This window comes from Podarcis pityusensis (genome assembly GCF_964106645.2).
Source record: "Podarcis pityusensis genome assembly, chromosome: Z".
In the NCBI taxonomy this organism is placed as follows: Eukaryota; Metazoa; Chordata; class Lepidosauria; order Squamata; family Lacertidae; genus Podarcis; species Podarcis pityusensis.
The window spans coordinates 47,135,091-47,159,036 of NC_138044.1; the positions used below are offsets into that span (position 1 = coordinate 47,135,091).

Genomic DNA, 23,946 nt, shown 5'->3' on the forward strand with positions numbered 1-23,946 from the left:
GCTTTGGAAAGTGACTCCCATTTGTGCTGGCTGAAGCTGATGGGATTTGTAGTCCGGAGCAGCTGGTGAAAGCTGGGAGAGGACACCCAGCTCCTGGAAACCTCAGCTCAGCAAAGCCCTTGTGAAGGATCTGCACAAACTCAAAAAAAGCCAGACGCCGATGGCAGATTTTTTGGCAGCTGCTGCTGGACCAGCCAAAGAGCTGTTAGCTGATCTAGATTAGTTGGCCTGGGATCATTAGCCTAGATTAGCTCTGGTGGGTTGTAGCTGAATCCTGATTAGTTCATCTGTGTTGCTGAAATCCAGATTAGCATCTCTGGCTTTGTTAGCCCCGATTAAAGCTTTATAGTGGGGCGGGGGCGGGTTTGATACACTCCAGTTACAGATGAAAGCAGGGACCAAAGTGCTGCAAGGAAAGGCAGACAGACCATGGGCTCTCTCTGTGTGTGTCTGCCTCCAAACAGAAGTTTGCTTGGATCGGTGTGGGTCACATGGAACTCAGCCTGCCATCCAACAGGTGAAGTTGCCCTGCAGGTGCGCCAAGACTCTGGTTGTTCTGATTGATCTGTTAAGAGTCTGATAACGATGGCAGAAGAAACACAGACATTGGGGTGGGTGGGGCTTGCGTTGGCTTTTTCCATGCCCTTGCAAAGCCCACTCAACCTGAACATTAGTACATTTGCAAGACCTGTTGCCCAGCCTCAGGACCAGATTTGGAGCCTTTCCCTTTTGACTGAGCAGTGCCCCTTTCCAGGCACCTCCTGAATGTTTTGGCCCTTGGCTCTGCTCTGCTTAAAACATCTCGTGTCACAAAGGCAGGAGGTCACTAACCCCAGTGGAATAGGGTACTTGCCACCCACTGCTAGACTCCATGATCCCTGCCAGCTTTAGGGCTGTTCAGCAACAAATATACCTTGTGTATGGGAGCTCTAAACACCAAGTTTTAGATGTGGCCGGATAGCCAAAGACAGGGTGGAGGTTTCTTTGGAAGCAGGCCAGCCTGATTGTGTGCTTGCTTCTGTGTCCTTTCAAAGTCTGCTCAACCTGTATGCTTACACATAAAAGTATCACAAAGGCACTGCTACAGTCTCCAGAAGCTTTCCTCCAAAGGGAGCTTCATAAAAGGGCCTCTGGATTTCAATTGCTCCAAGGTGAGCAGCACAAAACACTGTTTTCTGCCCAAAAAAATGTTGTATGGGCATACTTGCCCTGTTTTCTTGAAATTGTAGTGATTATATATACATTTGCTTTTCTCTCCAAATATAAGTAGTAGCATATGCAGACCCATGTCCTCTCTTGGGGCCATGCACAAGTGGCCACACTCGGCCCCATTGCGAAAGGGTGCAGGGGGCTCATCTAGCCCAGAGAAGGCTCTGGGGAAGAGGCTGGTGTGCAGCAGCCCAGCAGAGGTGGCTGCTCCCAGACCTGGAAGCTGATTGAACAGGACAGGTTGGGAAATGCACAGGAAGCAGCTCTGCCCAGAGCTGTCCCCCCTCATTAGCAGAGAAGTCTGTCTCTTTCAGCTCTGATCGGGTTTTGTGGGCCCAGCCAGCTCACACATGGTTTGCACAGAGGGCAGCTCTGCAACTCAAAGCTGCACAATACTTGGAGTTCGGGTGGGGGGGAGAGCATTGCAAGTAGGGGGCAACTGAACCCTCCAGGAAACATACTGACCTGGAGTTAACACAGCCTCCCCACCCCAATGCTGCATGTAGACTGATATACCCAGGCACCAGTGATTTCAAAGCCATTAGATCAAGAAGCCCTGCAAACCTTCCTCTCACTCAAGCAATAGCTGTGGGCTGTGGCAAGTGCCAGGGAGTGAACAAGCACCTTGTTTAAAGAATTTCTACCTTGATCTTCAGTCAAAAAGTTTCCATGCACAGCGGGGGTTCCCAGTGCTTCCCCATCCGCAGGAGCCTCTAAGTCCCCCCCCCTCCCTTGGGCAAGAGATGGGTACCCTTTTCTCCCTTGGAAAGTACATAGAGCTAAAGAATGAAACTGCAAGAGCGGCACTCCTTCCCACCTCTTCTTCCAGCGGGAAGAAGGGAACAGGGGAACAGGGGAGAGAGAAGACGCCCAGCCCTCATTCAAAAATCCAAAAGCCCTGGTCTAAAAAGTATGGTGCCCCCTGACCTCTGGGTAACATTACATGTGTGAAGCACCCATACTCCCTCCACTGCAAACGCACCTACAAGTGTGCTACCAGGAAGTGGGCCGGAAGCCTTACAGAAAGGAGAGATCTGAGTTTACCCCGTTCCTCTTGCTCAGTTAACTCATGTGCCCAGTCAGTGTGTCTCACAAGTCATTCTGTATTTTCAGTTACTAGCAACAGAACGTGGGCCCAGGAGGGGAAGCACAGGGCAGCCAATGCTCTGGCGTTGCCTTATAAATCAAGAGTATAGCCACAGCTCACCCATTCCTTTCCCCACTTTGACAGATATGTATTTTGCTGAGGGAACAGCTAGGGAGGTCTCTAATATACAATAAGAGAGAGCCAGAGGTGGTCTAGTGGTTAGAGCATCAAACTAGGGACCTGGGGGGCCAGGGCTCAAATCCCCACTTGGCCACAAAGATTTCATTGAGTGACCTTGGGCACCAGGTTGGGGTGGGGATTAAACAAGAGGGATAGAACCATTTGTGCCACCTTGAGCTCCTTAGAGAAAAAGGTGGGATATACAAACAAACAAACAAACAAACAAACAAAACAAACAAACAAACTGCTTTAAACAAAACAAATGATGACATTCGCTACCCACGTCCGACTGCCTCAAAAAGAATGTCAGAAGTTCCCTTTAAGCACAAAGTTAAATTCTCAAACCTGCATCAAGTTATGCAAATGTGTAAGCATGCCTTTCGTTTGTGTAATTAAAAGTTGCGGCAGGCTGCCTCTGCGTGTCTGGAGCAGATTGAGGACAGGGGAGGGCGTGTAACACCAAAATGCCGCTTCAGCCCCCGCTGAGGCATGGTGGCGCCAGCCGCCTTTTCGGATTGCTGGCGGATATCCAGGCGCTGAGGAAAGGCAGGAGGGAGATGCCTCAAAGCCTTGCCCACCCACTACGGACACACGACACACATCGCCTTCTGGAAAGTACGCTCTCTGTATTTGTTTCAGAACATCTGTGATACAGGGTTTCATCCGGTATAAATAAAGTAGAAAATCTTACAATTCATTTTCGTCATTATTTTAACAAAAATACCAAAAAACTTATTAAACCTGAAATTAAAGGCGGGGAGACTCTAGCAATCACACGGGATTCCAAATCACTGGTAGAAAGGGGAGATCAAAAACACTCGTTCGGCATTATTAACCTTCTCTCTGCCCCGGGTGGCAGGGTGCTGCCGCTGCTGCAGAGCAGGCACCCCAGAGGGCGGTGGGGTGGGGGGCAAGCCGTTGGTGGCCCCAAGCAGACAGAGCCCCCCTCAAGTCCACTGCAAGGCCTTTCTCTTTGCTGGGCCTCAGTACCGTACAAAGGGGTTGCTGTTCTGCTGGGTCTGCGTATCTGTTTGGACCAAAACACAAGAGTTAGAATCTACGGATGAGCTTGCAGGCAAGAGAGATGGGTGGGCAAGAACAGGAGAAACAGGAGGTTTGGCCCTGGTGCTGTGCTCCACATTGCTTGGCTTTCTTTGGGGCAGAAGCGTGGCTGGACTTGAGGGAAGTGGGAGCCACCTGAGCATGTCTCAGCATCAAGGAAACTCCTGAAAGAAGCATTCCAAACACCATTGCTGGGCTACATCTGCTGGGCATCTCTGGCAAAACCAAACAGGTGAGGCTTTTAAGGAATTGCCAGTTCCTCTGAGGCATGAGTGATCACTTTGCTCCACATCCTCCTTCTCCCAGGGGTGTGTGTGTGTGTGTGTGTGTGTGTGTGTGTGTGTGTAATGCACCCTCACCCACAGCTCTCAATGCTCCAGTCAAGCTGAAGCAGCAGCACCCACCTCCCTCCCTGCAATGCATGGCTCTTCCCCGGCACATGGGCATGCACGAAAGTGTGAAACCATTCCACAGCCCACAATACGGAGCGCTCAAGAAAGGAATCTTGGGCTGCCCTCCTCTCTGCCACCCCACCCCCCACTTCGCCCTGCAGAAACTTCTTTTTGCAAAAGTCTTATGTATTCAGTAGGTCAGATCACAGCTGCTTCGCACGCTTCCCTTGCTCAACCCTCACAAGCTAGGGGAAGGTCTCTTTCACACAGGGAAACAAGGGCAGCTCCCTCCTGGGAGCCTGGACTGAAACCAGCCTTGCAAAAAGCTGCAAGCTAGATGAGGGACAGGGCAAGGGGTGAGAAAAACAACCCTCCACCAAGAGACTCTTTCCAAGCTGGGGCTTGACACTCTTACATCTTGGGACTCTTAGCTCCCTGCTGCGTTCAAAGCCGATCTTGTTCTCATGCGCCAAGGCGCCATGCATGGCTGCTGCTGCTCACTTGGGGAAGAGAAGCAAGGCAGGGGTGGCTGACTAGGGACAGGGTCCTGCCTCCTATCACAGAGGGAGAAGAGGGGCCTTGCTGGAGGGTATTTGTGTAAGAGATCACATTTCCTATGATCTTTGAAGAGAGGGCTTTCACTGTCTCCTGCACTTTCTTCTCCACAGAGCATCTTGAGCGCCACTTCGCTGTTGGCCAGGAGGACCCTGCTGTACTCTCATGCCTCATTCGCCTTCCCTGCATTCTCCACTAGTGTGGAGGAGGGGGCTGTGCCCAGGGGACTGGGGGAGAAGGGACCTGGGCCTTACTGGAAAGCTGTTGCTGGAGCTGCCGAACCAAAGCTGCCGTCTGCTGCTGCTGCTGAGTCTGCTGGAGGCCTTGTCGCTGGAACTGCACAGAAAAGAGACAGGGAGAGAGGGAGTGAGAGAAAGAACAGATGTTAGAGGCTGGGTGGGAAAGAGGGAGAGGCAGCTGCCCTGGGGAGCTGAAGGGGCAGGGCATACTCACCAGAGGCTGCTGAGGAGGGATCCCCAGACCGGGAGGCTGCCCTTGGGCCTGGGCCTGGGGGACGGTGGGGACCTGGGGCTGTTGCTGGGACTGCTGAGGTGGGGGCTGCGGTTGCTGCTGCTGTGGCTGCTGCTGCTGTTGCTGCACGGGAGGAGGTAGAAAGGGAAAGAAGTACAGCCTGTTAACAAGGCTGGAAACATCATATCGGCTGTGTTCCTTCTTCCACAGGGGCAGTGGCTGCCTCTGAATACCAGCTGCCGGAAGTGGAGAGGCTGGATGCTGCACCCAGGTCCTGCTTCTGGGTCTTCCCATGGTAATCTGTTTGGTCCCTGTGAGAACAGGATGCTGGGCTAGGTGGGCCTCTGCCCTGATCCAGAAGAGCTCTTTTTCATGGTCCAATGTTTTGCACAGCAAGGTAGGAGATGTGTTTCGTTCTCATAATCTGGGGGAACCTATTGCCTTCCAGCCCCAAACAACAAGGCCAGTAGCCCTAGATGAGGGGAACTTTTGTTCCCATACCATCTGTGAAGGCTACAAATTCTCCACCCCTGTTCTAATGCGTGGACTCAGCTAGGCTGGGAGCAGTGAAGGGACCAGCACAGGTTTCTACAACGAGGCTTAGCCAAAATTCATCCATCCTTCCACTAGTGGTGATGTCGGCTAGCATAGGTGTCTTTGAAGAGAAATTTTAAAAACCCACACGGATGTTTGGCTCATCCACGGTTGCTTGCCACAGAAGCTTAATGGAGCCTCCAGATGCAAAAGCATTGTACCAGAGGTGCAGGACAAACAGCAGAGGATGGCTCTTCCACAGCCATCTGGTTGGCTGGTCACGGATGATCTGCCAAGGCTGTTCTCAGGTTTTACTGAAGACCTATTACTTCCCAATCCGCCCATCCTCTCACCTTGTCTGCAGCACAACCCTTGGGGAGCTCCGAGGAAGATGTCTGGGAGGAAGGAAGGTAAGGCGAGTTGAGTTGCCCACGCATCATATATTTACTGCACATTTAAAGCACATGCACACCAAGAATCCTTGGAACTGTAGTTTGCCCTTCACAGAGATATAATGCCCAGCACTCTTAACGAACTACAGCTCCCATGATTCTTCTTTTTCGGGGGGCGGGTGCTTTAAATGTATGGTGTGTACCCAACCATTGTGAGGAGTTAATGGGGCAACCACATCCAGACCCTATTGTGCAAAACACCAGCTTGTGTTGTGAAAAAAGCCACCTCAAGGTTTCCACTCAGCTTGAAAACTTTCTTCTGACACCAACCAGGCCCCATTACTTCACAAGGTCTTGAAGATAAGACAAGAACGAGGACAGCGAGGCACTTGTTTTTTTTAAAGAATGTGAAGAAAGGAAGGAACACGAAGAAAGCAGTTGGGGTCACATGACACACCGAGGGAGGATCCCCACTTTGGCAGTTTCTTTGTGAGCACAAGCTAACCAGTCTTTACTCCTCCTTCAGGAATACAAAAATAAAACAAGATGAAATATCAAACACATGCAAAATAAAATGAAATCAAGATGTAATTTCTCGAGTAACAATAGGGAGAAAAGCAAGGAAAAAGATCATGGGTGCGTGTTTCTCTATACGGCTACAGAGCAGTCCAGTCACGATTTAAATTCAGAATCGTTCTTATAGTGAACAGGAATCAAGTTTTCGACAGATGAACATTATTACGTATAATTTTGGTGGAAAATGCCATTTGTTTTCAATAAGGGACCCAGCTCCCCAGGATTTCAGGAGTGGGGGTATTTCTCCATCTGGAGATGTCACTGGGGAAAGAACTTGGGACCCTCCACATGCAAAACAGATCATTGTTTAAAATTCCCATTGTTCTAGGCGCATTTTGCGACAGGGCATTTCATTGGTGTGAGCTGCTTCTGAGCTCTGGCTGCAGTACTGTGCCCAGTGCTTTTTTCCTAAAAAAATGTTTAGGGGTACTCTCATTCCATCTGAGACTCAGGAAACACCATGACAGGAAATGAGGCCGCCATTGGGGGTAGTAATTCACCGTGCTACAGAAAAAAACTAAAAAAAATAAAAACTTTAGTTTCTTCTCTCATTAGTTTCACAAAATGTTTAGCGGTATGCTAGACATTTAGCCCTGTGCTCCCCCAGAAAAAAAGCAATGACTGTGCCCATGATTTCAGATTAAAACTGCAGAGTGGAAGGAAAGGAGCATCTTTTTCTGCCTCCCCACTTCTGGCTACTCTCTGAAGACTGGAGAAGAGACCCTCTTAATAATATTAGGGGGGTGGGCAGGGGAAGGACTAGACCATGTGAAAAATGAACATGACATTTTAGCTGCAGTTCATTAATTTTCAGCTTTGTTATAAAAAAGTGTGCCTAGATATTCCATTCAGACATCTGAAGGCAGCCCTGTTTAGGGAAGTTTTTAATGTTTTAATTTGAAGTTTTATTCTCTTTTTAATGTTCTGTTAAAAGCTGCCCAGAGTGGTTGGGGAAACCCAGCCAGATGGGCGGGGTAGAAATGATAAATTATTGTTGTTGTTGTGGCCATAACTTAGGTTTAAGGTGCCATTTAGTTCCTAGCTTTCATATCTCAGTTTCTAACACTGAGCTACAAATTTACTAATTCATAGTAAATAAATCAAAATATTAAAATGGCACGCCCAATGGCTGGTGGGGCATCTGAAAGGAAGAACTGAGCAGAAAAAAGAGAGGGAGCCAAGTTGGGCAAGAGGAACATGCAACGCAGGTTGGTGGCAGCTCTGTCCTAATGCTTACCCTCAGCATCTGCTGCTGCTGCTGCTGCCGCAGGTACTGCTGCTGCTGGTCTGGCAGGAGCTGGCTGGGTCGGATCCCTGATGGGACGCCCTGAGCACTCATGTGGTTTAACCCACTTATCATGGCAGCTTGCTGCATTGACTGATGAGGAAACCTGCAACCAGAAAAAGGGAAGGAGAACGTGGCAGTGTGCCTTGTAGCAACCAAAAAGAAAGGATGCCCCAGTTGGCTTGGAAAGAACTCCCTGCGGCTCTTGGTGGTTAGCAGCGCTATAAGTTCTTCTTCAGGAAATCTCCGTGTTATTCCACGCCAACAGAAATCTCTCCCGGAGGGCAGGCTAGATCCTCACTTCCTCCACCTCCTTCTCCTGCTAGGCCAGGTGTGGGGAACCTCAGGCTCTCTGACATTGCTCATTGACTGCTCCCACTACCTCTGGCCACTTGGCCATGCTTGCTTTTGGGAGTTGCAGCTGCAGAACATCTGGAGGGCCAAAGGTTCCCCACATCTGCCCTAGCCCATTTTGGCAGGCAGGTGGAGCCTGACCTCATCACACACACACATCATTTTATTTGTACACCACCTTTCCATGGTTGAAACAAGGGCTGGGCGATATCTGGCTTTCAACATCATGATATATCACCAGCTAAGCATTGTGATATGATGATAGATCACCAATGTCTGAAATAAGGATGGAGCTATGTAGAGGCATGGGCTGGCTTCACGGTTTTTCTTGCATCATGATTTTTGCATAGCACATGCGTGCGCGCACACACACACACACACCATGATTTGCAATATAATGCCAGGTCAAAAATTATGAAACCAATATCATGATATGGACTTCAAACTGGTTTTGGAGGATATATCAATATATTGCCCAGCCCTAGTTGAAACCAAGCCCAAGGCGGCTCACGTAATTGTGAATGTAACAAAAATAGTCAGAAACAATAAAACGCATCAAAAATGTGCTGTGACACCAGGTGGCAGCTTCAAAGGGGCTTGCTTTCAGCAAGGATCATCTGATCTCAGCAGGGCTCACTGTCGGCAAGCCCTGCATGGAAAGGAATAGCCCGGAGCTCACGTTAACCTCCCCACTTTTTGGCTGTTCTTCCCAAGTGTCCTTACCTACCATTGCACATGGCATCAGGTATGGCCAGAGGAAGAAACAGCCTCGTTTGCCAAGCTGGGACCCCGTGCCCGCTCTAATTAGACCAACAAGTTGGGGGTTCCCCACCCATGCTCCATTGCCTTTGGTGAATGGTTCAAAATTCAGCCAAGCAGTCCCTCACCCACCACCCCTGCTTGCAGACCTGGTGCCTGGTCCCTGGAAGTACCTCTGGGCCGCATTCAGGGCGTGTCCGTAGCCAGGTGCCTGCTGGTGGACATAGCCGCTGGGTCTCTGCATCGGCCTGACGGGGTCGACAAAGGCAGGGTTGGAGCCAGGGTGCGTGTTTTGATAGGTCTGGCTGGAGTAGGTGGGGGGCACCATGGCGCTCGACTGAGAGGGGTGAGGCTGGAGACCAACGTGGGAGACGTAGGGGGTGTAGCCCTGTAAGGAACAAAGTTGCGCGCTTTGTTAAAATCAGAGGGGCTGGGCTCCTTCATGAGGAAGGACAGGACCTAAACTAAACTAATAAACAAGATGGCTGACGGAAACAGGAGACAAGAAAGAGTTGCTTGCCAGCTATTATGATATAAAGTCCTCAACCCCCTTTAGTGTCAGTTTACTTGAAAGGTCACCTTCACTCACAAATGCCCACTCAACTGTTTTGATCAGCAGAACTGTCAACTCTACAAGTGCCACATAATGTTCGTTCTGCACTTGTAAAAAAACTAGTCTTTTAGTGTGGGAGCTCTTACACTCTGGAACTCCTTGCCCATTGACACCACACAGGCCCCTTCGCTGTGTTCCTTTCTGTGCCTGCTAAAAATTTGTTGCTTAGGGAAACTTACCCAGACCTGTAAAGCTGACCTGTGCTTTAATCTGCAGCTTTATCTTGCAATGTAAACTTATAACAGCAATTTTGGTTTTTTAGCAGACAATCTCAATGTACACTTTATATCCTTTGCAAAGCACTTGGACGTTTTGTTTACAGTTTAAGTGGTACACAGATTTTGTTGAATAACAACAGAGTAATATCTAAAAAGGTGTGGTGTCGTGTTTGAAATCTGCCGGATGAGGGGCTGTGGGATTTGCTCACTATGCCAGCAGAGCACTAGAGATGCTGACCTCCTGACAAATACGCTGGCAGAGCATACCATCAGGAGGACTGTTCTGCCATCAAAGACATGAGGGCAAAATAGGGGTGGGATGTGAGAGGCACAGACGTGGGCATGGTGAACTTACTATTTCCATTTCCTATCCCCTTGCCTCCCCCAACCTGATCCCTCCTTTGTCTCCCTTTCCTTCCCATGGATCTGAAGTAATCCCATTCCTACTCCCCCTTTGATACAGATGATCAAAGTGCATCAAGCAAAGGTTCCGGGCAAGAGTCCCAGTGGGAACTGTGGGGCAGACCCCACGCACAGGCCCTCTACCTGCCCAGCCCCATCTTACCTGTGACGGCTGCACAGATCCATAGGCCGGGGCAGGAGCCATCTGGCGCACGGGTGGTTGCCCCAACATTCCTTGGCTCTGCTGGAAAAGCAGCAGAGAGGTGTGGCTAGCAAAGGTGGCCCCAGGGAACCTCCCGCAAGGCAGGGAAGGAAAAGCCCATAGCCTGCTTTGGGTGGAGGCTGTGGGGTGCGGCAGTGTGCCAGAATTTGGGGGAAAGCGGTCTGAGACTCTGTCGAAGGCCTCTGCCAGCTGCACTCAAACAACCAGGCTCAAGTTGTGTATTTGAGATAAAGACAGCCTGAAGAAGTAGAGATGGCCACAAATTCTGCCAGCTTCGGAAATAAGTTAAGAATAATTCATGGAGGTTAAGGCTATCGGTGGCCAACTACTGACCATTTCAGCTGTGTACTTCTACCAGTATCAGAGGCGGTATACCTGCAAATGGCACTCCTTCCTGGATGCAAGGACCCACCCCACACCCAACCTGGACTGCAGGATCACCGAGGCACCAACACTTAAGCCCTGATCCTTTGGTCTAAATGGCAGAGCTAGCTGAAAGGAAGGGGAGAGTGAAAGGTGTGGAACACAGTGTTCTTGATCCCTCTCCCCGTCACTCTAGTTCATGGGTTGGGCTGGGGTGGGGTAGGGTGGCTGAGGGCAGGATCCTTACCAGCTTGGCTTGCAGCTGCTGCCGAAGGAGCTGCCCCTGAGGACCAGGTGGCTGCTGCTGTCTGTAGATGGACGACTTGTAGGAAGGGTCGATTCCCATCATGCCCCCCATGCTCGTGGGCAAGACCCCAGTGTAGGGAGGGCGGCTTGGAACCCGCGTTCCCATTGGCATGCGCATCGGCCGGTAAGAGGTATCTAACCGTGGTCCACCTGAAGCGAGGGAGGAAGATGGGTAACGTTAAGGACATGACCACTCCCCTCCTGGACCTGGGTTCTCATAAGGCATAGAGGAAGACATCGATGAGGTTCAGGGTGCCACCCGCCAAGGGAGGATGCTTCCTTTTCACTGTTTGAGCTAGAGCATGCAGCCTTAGCCCCCACACCCAGATCTTGGAAGGAAAAGCCACACGGCCTTCTCCTCAACTCTGCAGATGAAGAATGCAATGATGACCAAGATGATCAAGGGTATGGAAACCAAGCCTTATGAGGAACGGTTGAGGTAGTTGGGAAGTTTTAGCCTGGGAAAGAAGAGACTGAGAGGTCATCTGCAAATACTTAAATGACTGTCCCACGTGACAGAGGGAGCAAGCTTGTTTTCTTCTCTTCTGAAGGGTAAGACCTGAACCAGTGGCCCTTAGATGTTTTTAAGCAGAGGGTAAGATTGCCGGAAGAAATATCAACAACGCCAGATATGCAGATGACACAACCTTGATGGCAGAAAGTGAGGAGGAATTAAAGAACCTTTTAATGAGGGTGAAAGAGGAGAGCACAAAATATGGTCTGAAGCTCAACATCAAAAAAACGAAGATCATGGCCACTGGTCCCATCACCTCCTGGCAAATAGAAGGGGAAGAAATGGAGGCAGTGAGAGATTTTACTTTCTTGGGCTCCATGATCACTGCAGATGGTGACAGCAGTCACAAAATTAAAAGACACCTGCTTCTTGGGAGAAAAACAATGACAAACCTAGACAGCATCTTAAAAAGCAGAGACATCCCCTTTGCAACAAAGGTTCGTATAGTTAAAGCTATGGTTTTCCCAGTAGTGATGTATGGAAGTGAAAGCTGGACCATAAAGAAGGCTGATTGCCAAAGAATTGATGCTTTTGAATTATGGTGCTGGAGGAGACTCTTGAGAGTCCCATGGAATGCAAGAAGATCAAACGTATCCATTCTGAAAGAAATCAGCCCTGCGTGCTCACTGGAAGATCGTGAAGCTGAGGCTCCAATACTTTGGCCACCTCATGAGAAGAGAAGACTCCCTGGAAAAGACCCTGATGTTGGGAAAGATGGAGGGCACAAGGAGAAGGGGACGACAGAGGATGAGATGGTTGGACAGTGTTCTCGAAGCTACGAGCATGAGTTTGACCAAACTGCAGGAGGCAGTGCCTGGCGTGCTCTGGTCCATGGGGTCACGAAGAGTCGGACACAACTAAACGACTAAACAACAACAACAGATGGCTATCTAGCCAGGGATGCTTTAGTTGGGATTCCTGCACTGTAGGAGGTTGGACTAGATGCTCCACGGGGTCCCTACAACATTATCATGATGGGAGATATGAATGGAGTGGTATCTACAAATATGGACAAGTCGCAGAGACAGGTAGTTACTAAAGATGGCAGACTACCAAAAACCTTTTTTGAAATGACTGACAATATGGATTTGATTGACATTTGGAGAATAAAGAATCCCTTGGCTAGGGAGGGAACTTTCTTTTCTGAAGCCAAAATGACATGGACAAGAATTGACCAAATTTTGATTACTAGAGGACTGGCACCTAAGACTCGAAAAGTGGAAATTTGCCCTAAAACCTGCTCCAATCATAATGCGGTGAAAATGGAGATGAAATTAACACCTACCGGCTCCTCCTCCTTGTTTAGAGATCAAGAAGTTGTCAAGAAGGCCCAAAAAACCTTGAGAGACTACTTTGAGATAAATATGAATACTAGCATCGAAAAAGAGTAATCTGGGACGCAAGTAAAGCAGTTATGAGAGGGTTTCTAATTCAACAGAATGCAATAAAGAAGAGAACTCAAAATGCGAAAAAAGATAAAATTTTGGAAAAAATAAAAGAGGGGGAGAAGAAACTGAGAGCGAAACCAAAATCAAAAGAGATTCTGAGAGAAATAAAGTTACACCAAGTTCAATATATGAAGATGATGAATCAGGAAATAGAATGGAAAATTAAACAGATGAAACAAAGGACATTTGAATCAGCTAATAAATGTGGAAAACTGCTAGCTTGGCAAATGAAAAAAAGACAAAAACTTAATACCATTACCAACTTGGAAGTGGAAGGAAAGAACATCCAGAATCCAGTGGAAATTAGAAAATGCTTCCAGAGGTACTTTGAACAACTATATACACAAGGGCCACAGAAAGAGTGTGATTTAGACAAATTTTTAAAAACAAATGGACTTCAAAAAATCTCCCAAGTAAATAAGTTAATGTTGAACTATAAAATAACAGAACAGGAGGTGGAAGGTGCCATTCAGAACATGCAGTTGGGCAAATCTCCAGGGCCAGATGGTTTAACCTCAAAATATTATAGGTCCTTGAAGGATTGGATAATTCAACCATTAAAGGAGGTCTGCAACGAAATTTTGGAGGGGGAAAAAGCGCCAGAGTCGTGGAAGGAAGCTTATATTACTCTAATACCGAAAAATGAGTCTGAAAAGACACAACTTAAGAACTACCGCCCCATATCCCTGCTTAATGTGGATTATAAAATTTTTGCAGAAATTTTGGCTAAAAGGTTAAAAAAAGTATTAGTGGAGGAGATACACAAAGACCAAGCTGGCTTTCTCCCGGGTAGACACTTGTTTGACAATACGAGGAATATAATTAACATTTTGGAGATGTTACAAGTGAATATTAATACTAAAGTTGTTTTAATTTTTGTAGATGCGGAGAAAGCCTTCGACAATATTTCTTGGAGTTTCATGAAGAAAAACCTTCAGGGGATGGGGGTTGGTCAAGGGTTTGAAAATGGTATAAGTGCAATTTACTCAGAACAAAAGGCCAAACTAATAGTTAACAATGTGGTGACAGAGGAATTTAAGATAGAGAAAGGGACACGACAAGGCTGCCCAATTTCCCCATTGTTGTTTATTTCGGTCCTGGAGGTTTTGCTAAATATGATTAGAAGGGACCGTTTGATTAAAGGTATACAGGTCGGAGCTAAGCAGTACAAATTGAAAGCTTTTGCAGATGATTTGGTATTGACGTTACAGGAGCCAGAATCTAGTACTAAAAGAGTATTAGAATTGATTCAGGAATTTGGTCATGTGGCAGGATTTAAGTTGAACAAGTTAAAAACTAAGGTGCTTGAGAAAAATCTAACACCGATTGAAAAAGAGAGGTTTCAGAAGGAGACAGGTTTAACATTGGTTAAGAAAGTAAAATACTTGGGGGTTAATATGACTGCTAAGAATTTAAACCTATTTAAAGACAATTATGAGAAATGTTGGTCAGAAGTGAAAAAGGATTTAGAGACATGGTCAAACTTGAAGCTTTCCTTGTTAGGCCGAATTGCTGTTATAAAGATGAATGTATTGCCAAGAATGTTATTTTTGTTTTAATCATTGCAAATCTTAGACAAAATGGACTGTTTCAAGAAGTGGCAGAGAGACATCTCTAGATTTGTCTAGCAGGGCAAGAAGCCCAGAATAAAATTTAAAATATTAACTGATGCAAAGGACAGAGGCGGATTTGCCCTGCCAGACCCCAAACTTTATTATGAATCAGCAGCATTCTGCTGGTTGAAAGAATGGCTGCTTCTTGAGAACACAGACATTTTGGACCTAGAAGGTTTCAACAATGTTTTTGGGTGGCATGCATATTTGTGGTATGACAAGGTTAAAGCACATAAAGCATTTAAAAACCATATTGTCAGGAAAGCATTGTTAAATGTCTGAATAAGATATAAGGACTTACTTGAAAACAAAACCCCAAGGTGGTTGTCACCGATGGAAGCAAAGGCTCAGAAAAGGCTCAATATGGAGGCCAAATGGCCGAAATATTGGGAAATTTTGGAACAAGAAGGAGACAAATTGAAATTGCAGAGTTTCGAGAAATTAAAAAACAAAGTGCGAGATTGGCTTCATTATTATCAGATAATAGAGGCATACAATTTGGATAAGAAAATTGGCTTCCAGGTGGAAAAATCAAAACTAGAAACAGAACTGTTAGAACCCAAAACTAAGAATTTGTCAAGAATGTATAACTTGCTGTTGAAATGGAATACTCAGGATGAAACGGTGAAATCTGCTATGATTAAATGGGCACAAGATGTTGGATATAATATTATGTTTGCTGACTGGGAACAGTTATGGACCACAGGTATGAAGTTTACGGCAAGTAATGCCATAAGAGAGAATATTATGAAAATGATATACAGGTGGTACATGACCCCAGTCAAGCTTGCAAAAATCTATCATTTGCCCGATAATAAATGCTGGAAATGTAAAGAAACAGAAGGTACATTCTTTCATCTTTGGTGGATGTGCCCAAGGATTAAGGCTTTCTGGGAGATGATCTATTATGAATTGAAAAAGGTATTTAAATATACCTTCTTGAAGAAACCAGAGGCCTTTCTCCTGGGCATAGTCGGCCAATTGGTGTCAAAGAAGGATAGAACTTTCTTTATGTATGCCACAACAGCAGCAAGAATACTAATCGCAAAGTATTGGAAGACACAAGATCTACCCACCTTGGAAGAATGGCAGATGAAGGTGATAGACTACATGGAATTGGCAGAAATGACTGGCAGAATCCGAGACCAGGGAGAAGAGTCGGTGGAAGAAGATTGGAAAAAGTTCAAAGACTATTTACAGAAATATTGTAAAATTAATGAATGTTAGAATGATGTTGGATAGAAATTAAGTGGTTTTTAGCTGTAATGTTATAAGGAATATGAAAAAATGGATTATTATCAGGCAAAAATCTAAGGTTATAATATTTTAAGATTGAAGATTAGGATTAACAAAGAGGGGAGGGATTTGCTGAACTAACAAACTGAATTGGAATACAGAAAAGGGAGGCGTGAGGAGGTCCAGGAAATAAGCAAATGAAAGATAAGTGATTGAAAGACTGAATTGTTTTTAACTACTTTTATTTTGTATTTTTCTTTTATATTTTTCTTTTTTCTTTTTCTATGTTGTAATATTTTGAAAATCTTAATAAATATCTTATTAAAAAAAAAAAAAGATGCTCCACGGAGTCCCTTCCAACTCTACAGTTCTAATTCGTACACCCCACAATTCCCAGAAGGTGGGGATGACCGTGGAAGAAGACTCACTTGCCGGCAGGTGTCTCCTACCTCCTGCTGTGGCAGCATCTCTCTGTGCTGCCTATTTAAGAAAACCCAGACAGGCCAGATTCACTGGGAGCTCTCCAAGGTGCTGATCTGGTTTACCTGAATCTGTAGGGTTCTCTGATTATTCTTGATGCGGCTGCACCTACTGAAACACTGTGGCAGGTGTAGCTTTCGGCCAAGGGCCGCATTCCCTTCTGGGCAACTTTCCAAGGACCACATGGATTGGTGGGTGGGGTCAGAGGCAAAAGTGGATGGAGCACAGTTAGGCCAGTTCCCTCCCACGTTCCCTTTATATCCTCCATCCTGGCAAGCAAGATCAAAGTTCAAGGTGGTTTGAGCCCTCCCAGGGACTGCTGTGGGCACGATTCCTGCATTGCAGGGGGTGGACTAGAGGACCCTTGGCATTCCAACTCCACCGTTCTTCGATTCTAAGATTCTGTGACTCAGCTCAGGCAGGCAAAAACACTTGTGGTGCAAAGGTGCACCAGTAATGAATGCTGCTTGGGGAGATTTCAGAGGAGCTGATAAAGAGACATTTAGGGTTGCATTCAACTCCTGAGCTGGAGGTTCCTGGCCTCTGTTCTGCTGGATGTGTGAAGTACATGATGGTGACTATTCCAATTCGTTGCTAACTGCTGAGTGTCCCCTGAAGAAAAAAATCCTGGACCCTTGCAAAGGTTTATCTCTCACACACAGCTTAGCTAGATGCCAAAATGCAGAGTCTCAGAATCTGGCACAGATTTTAATCTCATTATTCCACAAAACTTTGCTGCTAACCCTCAAAGTGTGTACTCAGAAGGCAGCAGGCAAACCACTTCCACCACTTCCCCAATTCTGCCCTGACCTTGTGGTTTGGATTGTCTGAAAACTTTTTTAAGCTCTGCAGGATTCGGAAGAATGCCTGCTTGGGAGGAGGGGTTGGAGCTCTGGGTTTGTAGGCAAGGTTGCTGGTTGGCCCTTTGGGACAAGCCACCCAGTATTGGCTTCATGTGGGTGCTAAAGTGATCACCTCCCCCCCGAAAAAGACCCCAAACCAACAGTGAAATAATAAACAGCAATTAAAAGGGTTGTGAATAGCATAGCAGGCAGCAGGAGTGAAAAAACCAGACCAGCACTCTGGGGACTGGAAGCCACAAAATACACATTTATATGGGTGCGTCAGTGTATGCATGCCTGTCTGCACTTTACACATTGTGGGTGGTATTCAACAATGTTCAACTTTGAAACATACCCATTGAAATTAATGAACCAAAGTTAGACTTGAGTGTGTCTGCCCTGCGTTGGAGTAGCATTAAATGCCACCCAAGGAGCATGCACATTCCTGCAAGGCTACATCGCCCAAACCGAGTGTGAACCTATCAAGTATTCCCAAAGGCACCAGTGTTTGGAACACAAAAGTCACAACTGCAGCATGTACAATATGGGTCCAGATTTAAAACCCAACAGTTCTACATATCCTGGGCTCCCCATCAGGCTCTGTGCCACCAAAGGATAGGTGCAGAATACCTCCCTTTCCAAGGCAGCATCTGGAATGGGCTGGAGCCCCCCACCCCACCCACAAATCTTGGCTCACCTGCTGGCAGAGGCTGGTTCTGGGCATAGAGGCCCATTGGAGACTGCCCGTAGGCCAGCCGTGACATGGGGTTCCCCGTCTGATGGTGTAGGAGGTCGGTGGGCATGCCACTTCCATAGGAGACCCCTCGGCCTGTGCTCATCATGTAGTCCTGCAGGGGAAAAGGCTGTGAAAAAGCAACACACACAGCAGGGCAAGCCAAGATTGGCAACAACAGAGAAAAGAGCAAGAGAGAGTATAGCACGCTGCTGGGGAATGCTTCTTTTGCCCCACTGGGCGGCGGCGGCGGCGGGAACTCTTAAGAAACTGGGAGCTTGCTTTCCTAAGATACCACCCCATCCGATAACAGCAATGGCAGCAGTAGCAACGTTATTAGTAGCATTTGTAATTAGTAAGAATTCTAACATTAGCAATTAATAGTAGTAGCAGTAGCAGGAGTGGTACCAATGACCCACCCTTCACCAGTAGGTCCCAGGGTAGCCTACAAAAAATTGTAATTATTATTAGCAGTAGCACTACCACTAGTTATCTGCCCTTCACCAGCAAGTCCCAGGACAGGACAACACACACAAATGTACTACTCAGCATTAAAGGTAAAGGTAAAGGGACCCCTGACCATTAGGTCCAGTCGTGGCCAACTCTGGGGTTGCGGCGCTCATCTCGCTTTATTGGCCGAGGGAGCCGGCGTACAGCTTCTGGGTCATGTGGCCAGCATGACTAAGCCGCTTCTGGCGAACCAGAGCAGTACACGGAAACACTGCTTACCTTCCCGCTGGAGCGGTACCTATTTATCTACTTGCACTTTTTGGCATGCTTTCGAACTGCTAGGTTGGCAGGAGCAGGGACAGAACAACGGGAGCTCACCCCATCGTGAGGATTAGAACCGCCAACATTCTGATCGGCAAGTCCTAGGCTCTGTGGTTTAACCCACAGCGCCTGCCCGTTTAAAAACATCACAGTTGCAGGAATAGGTTGGCCGCACATATCAGGTGCATATATACTGCATAAACTATATAACAACCTGGGTGGCCACTGTCAGAACAGGATGCTGTTGGGCCCCCTGTGGCCTGATCCAGCAGCCAGGCTCATATTCAGTTCTTAAGTGGCTGGGAACTGCTTGGCACCCCAGGAAAAACTGCAACGCCCTTTTACCTCGTTCTTGTTGGCGGGTGGGGGCCTCTTTTTTGTCTTGGTCTTCTTTTTGGGCTCAGTGGCAGAGTTGGTAGGATTTGCACTGGTTTTCTCCACCTTGGTCGGCTCAACAGCCTTCTTCTCCGGCTCCAGGGCGACTGGCGTGGGGGGCTCCTCCTCTTCGGGAGGCAGCGGCAGGGGCTCCAGGTAGTAGCTCCGGGGCTTCGGCTTTAAGTGCGTGTGGTACAGCAGCAGCCTCTGCTGCTCCTCGAAGCGGGACACCTTGCGGTCCACCCTCACCGTCCCGAACCAGCCCCAGGAGAGTGGGGCAGAGTGCTTCACACCTTCAAAGAGGTCCCAGGGGGAGATTTTCTGCTTGGTGGACACCTGCAGGCCCTGGGGAGGGAGGGAAGGAAGAAAATGGAAAGCCAGCCAACAGCAGCAGGGACTCATCCTCCTTGGTCCAGGTTCACAGGGCCAGAGGAGAGATGCTACCTTCTCCTTGCTCTCACAAGGCATTGGAAAGTGATTCCTTTACCTGTGCATACAATCAACAGCACAGATACCTGGGACACCATCTTGCAGCTGCTGTCCATTTCATCTTTTTTAAAAAAAAAATATTTAAACTCATTCCTTATCAGTAACAGGATCCCCAGGTGGGGTACAAAATAAAACACATTAGACCAAACACAGTACAACAATTTCAGAGAGGAATTGGATGGTGGTGGGAAACAACACAGAGGTTGCCCAAGAAAGAAATTATAATACCTGAATATGCAAGTTTGTATTGACTAGTCACCAAAACGAAACAGCGTGCTGTGCTTGCAAGGGGAGGGCACTCCACCAATGAAGCTGTGGGTGGGGCAACGCACACACCCACACACCCCTTTCCCACACCACCTTACACACTGAGAAGATGCAACCACACCAGGGCTGGTGGTCAGGGAAGCTACTTGCCTCCTTCTTGAAAATGGAGTCAAAGCCAGCGATCTTGTTGCCTTTGGTGTCAATGAGGGAGCCCTGAGGCTCGCAGGTGATCACGTCCCGAGTCTGCTTGGGCAGGGGCAGCAGCTGCCGCACCTTCTCCAGGCTGTCAGACTGGCGGTCACCCAGCTCCTTCTGCAGAGAAAGGAAGCCACAGAGAGGGCTGTTGAGAGGCCTGGCCTGCAGGAGCTCCTCCTGGAGCCCCTTTGCACTTCGGTCATCCCTGCTACACATCAAAATCATCACATCCCACTACACTATGGCTTGGGCCAAAACGCTACTTACTCTGTAAGATGGGACTGTCTGCCTGCCTTTCCAAGGAAAGTGGTGGGGTGCATGGCCCTGAAGCCGAAACTAAGCTGTGCAAAAATAAGCATCCAAGCTTGCTCTGCATCATGTCATGGGGAAATTCCCTTGCTTTACATCATACAAAGGATGAGGAACTTTTTCTCCCCTCCTGGAGAACATGCTAGTGGTGGGCAGGGTCAGAGGTGGAACAATGAGGTGAACATGAAAGTAAAGGACCCCTGGACGGTTAAGTCCAGTCAAAGGCGACTATGGGGCTGCGGCGTTCATCTCGCTTTCAGGCCAAGGGAGTCGGTGTTTGTCTACAGGCAGTTTTCCAGGTCATGTGGCCAGCAGGACTAAACTGCTTCTGGTGCAACAGGACACCATGACGGAAATCAGAGCGCACGGAAATGCTGTTTGCCTTCCTGCCGCAGCAGTACCTATTTATCTACTTGCACTGGTGTGCTAGGTTGGCAGGAGCTGGGACAGAGCAACAGCTCACCTAGAATCATAGAATCATAGAGTTGGAAGAGACCACAAGGGCCATCGAGTCCAACCCCCTGCCAAGCAGGAAACACCATCAGAGCACTCCTGACATATGGTTGTCAAGCCTCTGCTTAAAGACCTCCAAAGAAGGAGACTCCATCACACTCCTTGGCAGCAAATTCCACTGTCGAACAGCTCTTACTGTCAGGAAGTTCTTCCTAATGTTTAGGCGTAATCTTCTTTCTTGTAGTTTGGATCCATTGCTCCGTGTCCGCTTCTCTGGAGCAGCAGAAAACAACCTTTCTCCCTCCTCTATGTGACATCCTTTTATATATTTGAACATGGCTATCGTATCACCCCTTAACCTCCTCTTCTCCAGGCTAAACATGCCCAGCTCCCTTAGCCGTTCCTCATAAGGCATCGTTTCCAGGCCTTTGACCATTTTGGTTGCCCTCCTCTGGACACGTTCCAGTTTGTCAGTGTCCTTCTTGAACTGTGGTGCCCAGAACTGGACACAGTACTCCAGGTGAGGTCTGACCAGAGCAGAATACAGTGGCGCTATTACTTCCCTTGATCTAGATGCTATACTCCTATTGATGCAGCCCAGAATTGCATTGGCTTTTTTAGCTGCCGCGTCACACTGTTGGCTCATGTCAAGTTTGTGGTCAACCAAGACTCCTAGATCCTTTTCACATGTACTGCTCTCAAGCCAGGTGTCCCCCATCTTGTATTTGTGCCTCTCATTTTTTTTGCCCAAGTGCAATACTTTACATTTCTCCCTGTTAAAATTCATCTCTTGTTTGTTTTGGCCCAGTTCTCTAATCTGTCAAGGTCGTTTTGAAGTGTGATCCTGTCCTCTGGGGTGTTAGGCACCCCTCCCAGTTTGGTGTCACCTGTTCACCTTCTGATCAGCAAGCCAAAGAGGCTCAGTGGTTTAGACCACAGCGCCACCCAATGAGTTCAGTTTCTACATCTGTACACTCGGCCAGGTCCTCGGAATGAATATCCCTCTCTCTGCAAGAGGTATTATCATAGTTCAAGCACATCTTCCAGCCAGGCAAAAGCACCCAATGGGTGTGTGAAGCAGGCCAGTAGGGGTTGTGGCAGGGTAGAGCCCCAAGAGCCAGAGGGAAGGGGCACAGAATTCCAAGGTGGGCTCCTACTTACTCGGAGTTTCTTGACCAGGTTCATGTAGGCCCGCTTATTTTCCTCCATGCTGCCCTGTGAGATGCTGGACATATCTGCCGCTAGTGTACCATTGATAAGCACACTCAGCATGTCCAGCACTGTGGTGAAGAGCTCGCTGCCGGGTTAGAGCAAGAGAAAGGGGAGAAGGTCACAGGAGGAAATGGAACTGCAGCCGCTGTTGTCCCAGTCCCAACCTGCATTTCTAAACGGCAGGGAACGCCGCTGTGGTCACCCATGTCAAAACAACCACCACCTTGGGTGCCCTCCTGACATTAAGACCCAAGGGCAAGGATGCCTCCAAGGGCCGGGAGCCTGCATTCCTTAGGCGCATCCCTTCTTCCCAGGCCCTGCTGAAATGATGGGATGGTTTGGCACACACACCTCAGCTCCTCCACTGTCATCCAGTGGCATCAGGGATGAACTCAACAAGGTTCAGGCTGAGCCTGCTGCCTTTCCTGACTCGGCACAGTTGATGGAGGAAGTATGTGTGCGTGCGCACCAAAGCACTCACTTGTTAGACTGCATGTCAACAGTGCCACTGCTGATGATATCCAAGAGGAGCACAGCCCATTCTGTGGTCTGCTGGGTGCTGCGCTGCACCGTGTCAAACATGCCTCCCACCTAAGAACGAGAAGAAGAGGCTGCGTTGGCCCGAAGGAAGCACGCTTGGAGGATGGCACAATGAGCACAACACCTATGGGGAACCCTGATGGAGAGGGAAGGAGAGGACAAGCACCAAGTGTCCCCACCACGCTGGCACAGTCAAGCCACATTAACTAGAACAGACCCTCCCTAGTTTGTGCAAGGCAGAGGAACAAAGGTGAGTCAGGAGAAAAAGGTTGGGTCCAATCCTCAGGCTTATGGTCCTGCCAGCTGGAGACATTCCTTGTTCTTTTTTTCTGGCAGCACCTTGGAAGCCAGAGGAACTTGTGCCCCACCTCCCCTGGCACTTACCAGATTGAGCCTCAGCTTCAGCGCCTCGTGCATCAGCTGCTTTGCTTTGCAGTCATCCTGGTACTGATCTTCTCGCCAGTTGGTCACAATCTAGGTGGGCAGAGAGGAGACTTGCATCTGGCTAAAGGCCAAGCATGGAGTGTCCAGCCCCACAGCCCCAGATGCTCAGAGCAACGCCACCCTTAACATGCTCCTGCGACTCAATGCATGAAGAACAAAACATGTGCTCAGGCCTCCATATGAGGCAAGAAAATAGCTCCAGGGATGACCGAAGTACCCTCCCTCTTTTTCTCCCTCCCTCCCACAACCACAGCCATTGAACATGCCCTGGGGATTTTGCAGGAAGGGCTTCTGGGGCAGTAAATTCCAGGTTCAATCCCTGGCATCTCTAGGTAGAGCAGGCAATGTCCCCTGCTTGAAACCCTCAAGAGTCACTGCCAATCACTGTTGATTGACCAATGGTATAACTTGGTATAAGGCAGCTTCCTATGTCCCTGGAAACCTAGAGAAATGCCACCAGTCAGTGTGGACAACACTAAGTTAGACAGACCAATGGTGCATGTTCTCTGGAGCCCCTTAGTTTTAACACTCACGCCACCACCTGTGCTCTTCCCAAGAATCATAGTGGGAGTTGCGGAAAGGGTCACTTTGCACTTCTGATGTGGCCGCAGCAAAGATCTTACCTGCTGAACTTGGCTGTACAAGGAAGTGAGGAGGCCCTCACGCTGCTCATCCTGGCCTTTCAGGCAGGTCAAGACCAGGGACAGAAAAGGCTGCTGGCTCAGCAGGGACATGCTGCAGGTGCACCATGGTGCGAAGAAAGAGAGAAGGGTTGAGTGATGGCTTCTAAGACAGCCTCCCCAAACCCAGCCTCCTTCTCCTTTGGGCCCCCTCACCTCTTCTGTTTCTGGCGGTCCCGTTCCTTGCGGGATGAGGACCCCAAATGCTGCCCTTTCTCCAGCTCGTCTCCTGCAGCCTTCAACACGTAGCCTTGCACAGAAGTTGGGAGCTTGGCAATGAGAGGGGCCACCAGCCACACACCTGACCTCTCCAAGGAGCTGGGGAAGGCAGGCAAGAAGAGTTGTGGTAAACCTCTCCTTATTA

At 48.3% G+C, this 23,946-nt stretch overlaps 1 protein-coding gene across 9 annotated transcripts in view; it reads right to left on the minus strand.

Annotated features, from left to right (window-relative positions):
* Positions 1–3,317: 3,317 nt before the first annotated feature.
* Positions 3,318–23,946, minus strand: part of MED12 (mediator complex subunit 12) — a 54,046-nt gene continuing 33,417 nt past the window's right edge. For 4 of the 9 annotated variants that reach the window (XM_080990038.1, XM_080990034.1, XM_080990037.1 and 1 more), the window contains 15 exons: positions 23,739–23,900; positions 23,526–23,637; positions 22,843–22,932; positions 22,400–22,509; positions 21,868–22,003; positions 19,900–20,061; positions 18,964–19,338; positions 17,812–17,962; positions 10,923–11,131; positions 10,253–10,333; positions 9,030–9,244; positions 7,696–7,849; positions 4,939–5,082; positions 4,740–4,821; positions 3,318–3,503 (listed from right to left, as the gene is read on the minus strand). In XM_080990038.1, coding sequence (XP_080846164.1) covers positions 3,460–3,503; positions 4,740–4,821; positions 4,939–5,082; positions 7,696–7,849; positions 9,030–9,244; positions 10,253–10,333; positions 10,923–11,131; positions 17,812–17,962; positions 18,964–19,338; positions 19,900–20,061; positions 21,868–22,003; positions 22,400–22,509; positions 22,843–22,932; positions 23,526–23,637; positions 23,739–23,900 — 2,227 coding nt within the window. In that variant the 3' untranslated portion in view covers positions 3,318–3,459. Of the gene's footprint in view, positions 3,504–4,739; positions 4,822–4,938; positions 5,083–6,056; positions 7,154–7,223; positions 7,850–9,029; positions 9,245–10,252; positions 10,334–10,922; positions 11,132–17,811; positions 17,963–18,963; positions 19,339–19,899; positions 20,062–21,867; positions 22,004–22,399; positions 22,510–22,842; positions 22,933–23,525; positions 23,638–23,738; positions 23,901–23,946 lie in introns of those variants that run through there. The other 5 variants (XM_080990033.1, XM_080990036.1, XM_080990035.1 and 2 more) reach the window with 3 other exon arrangements.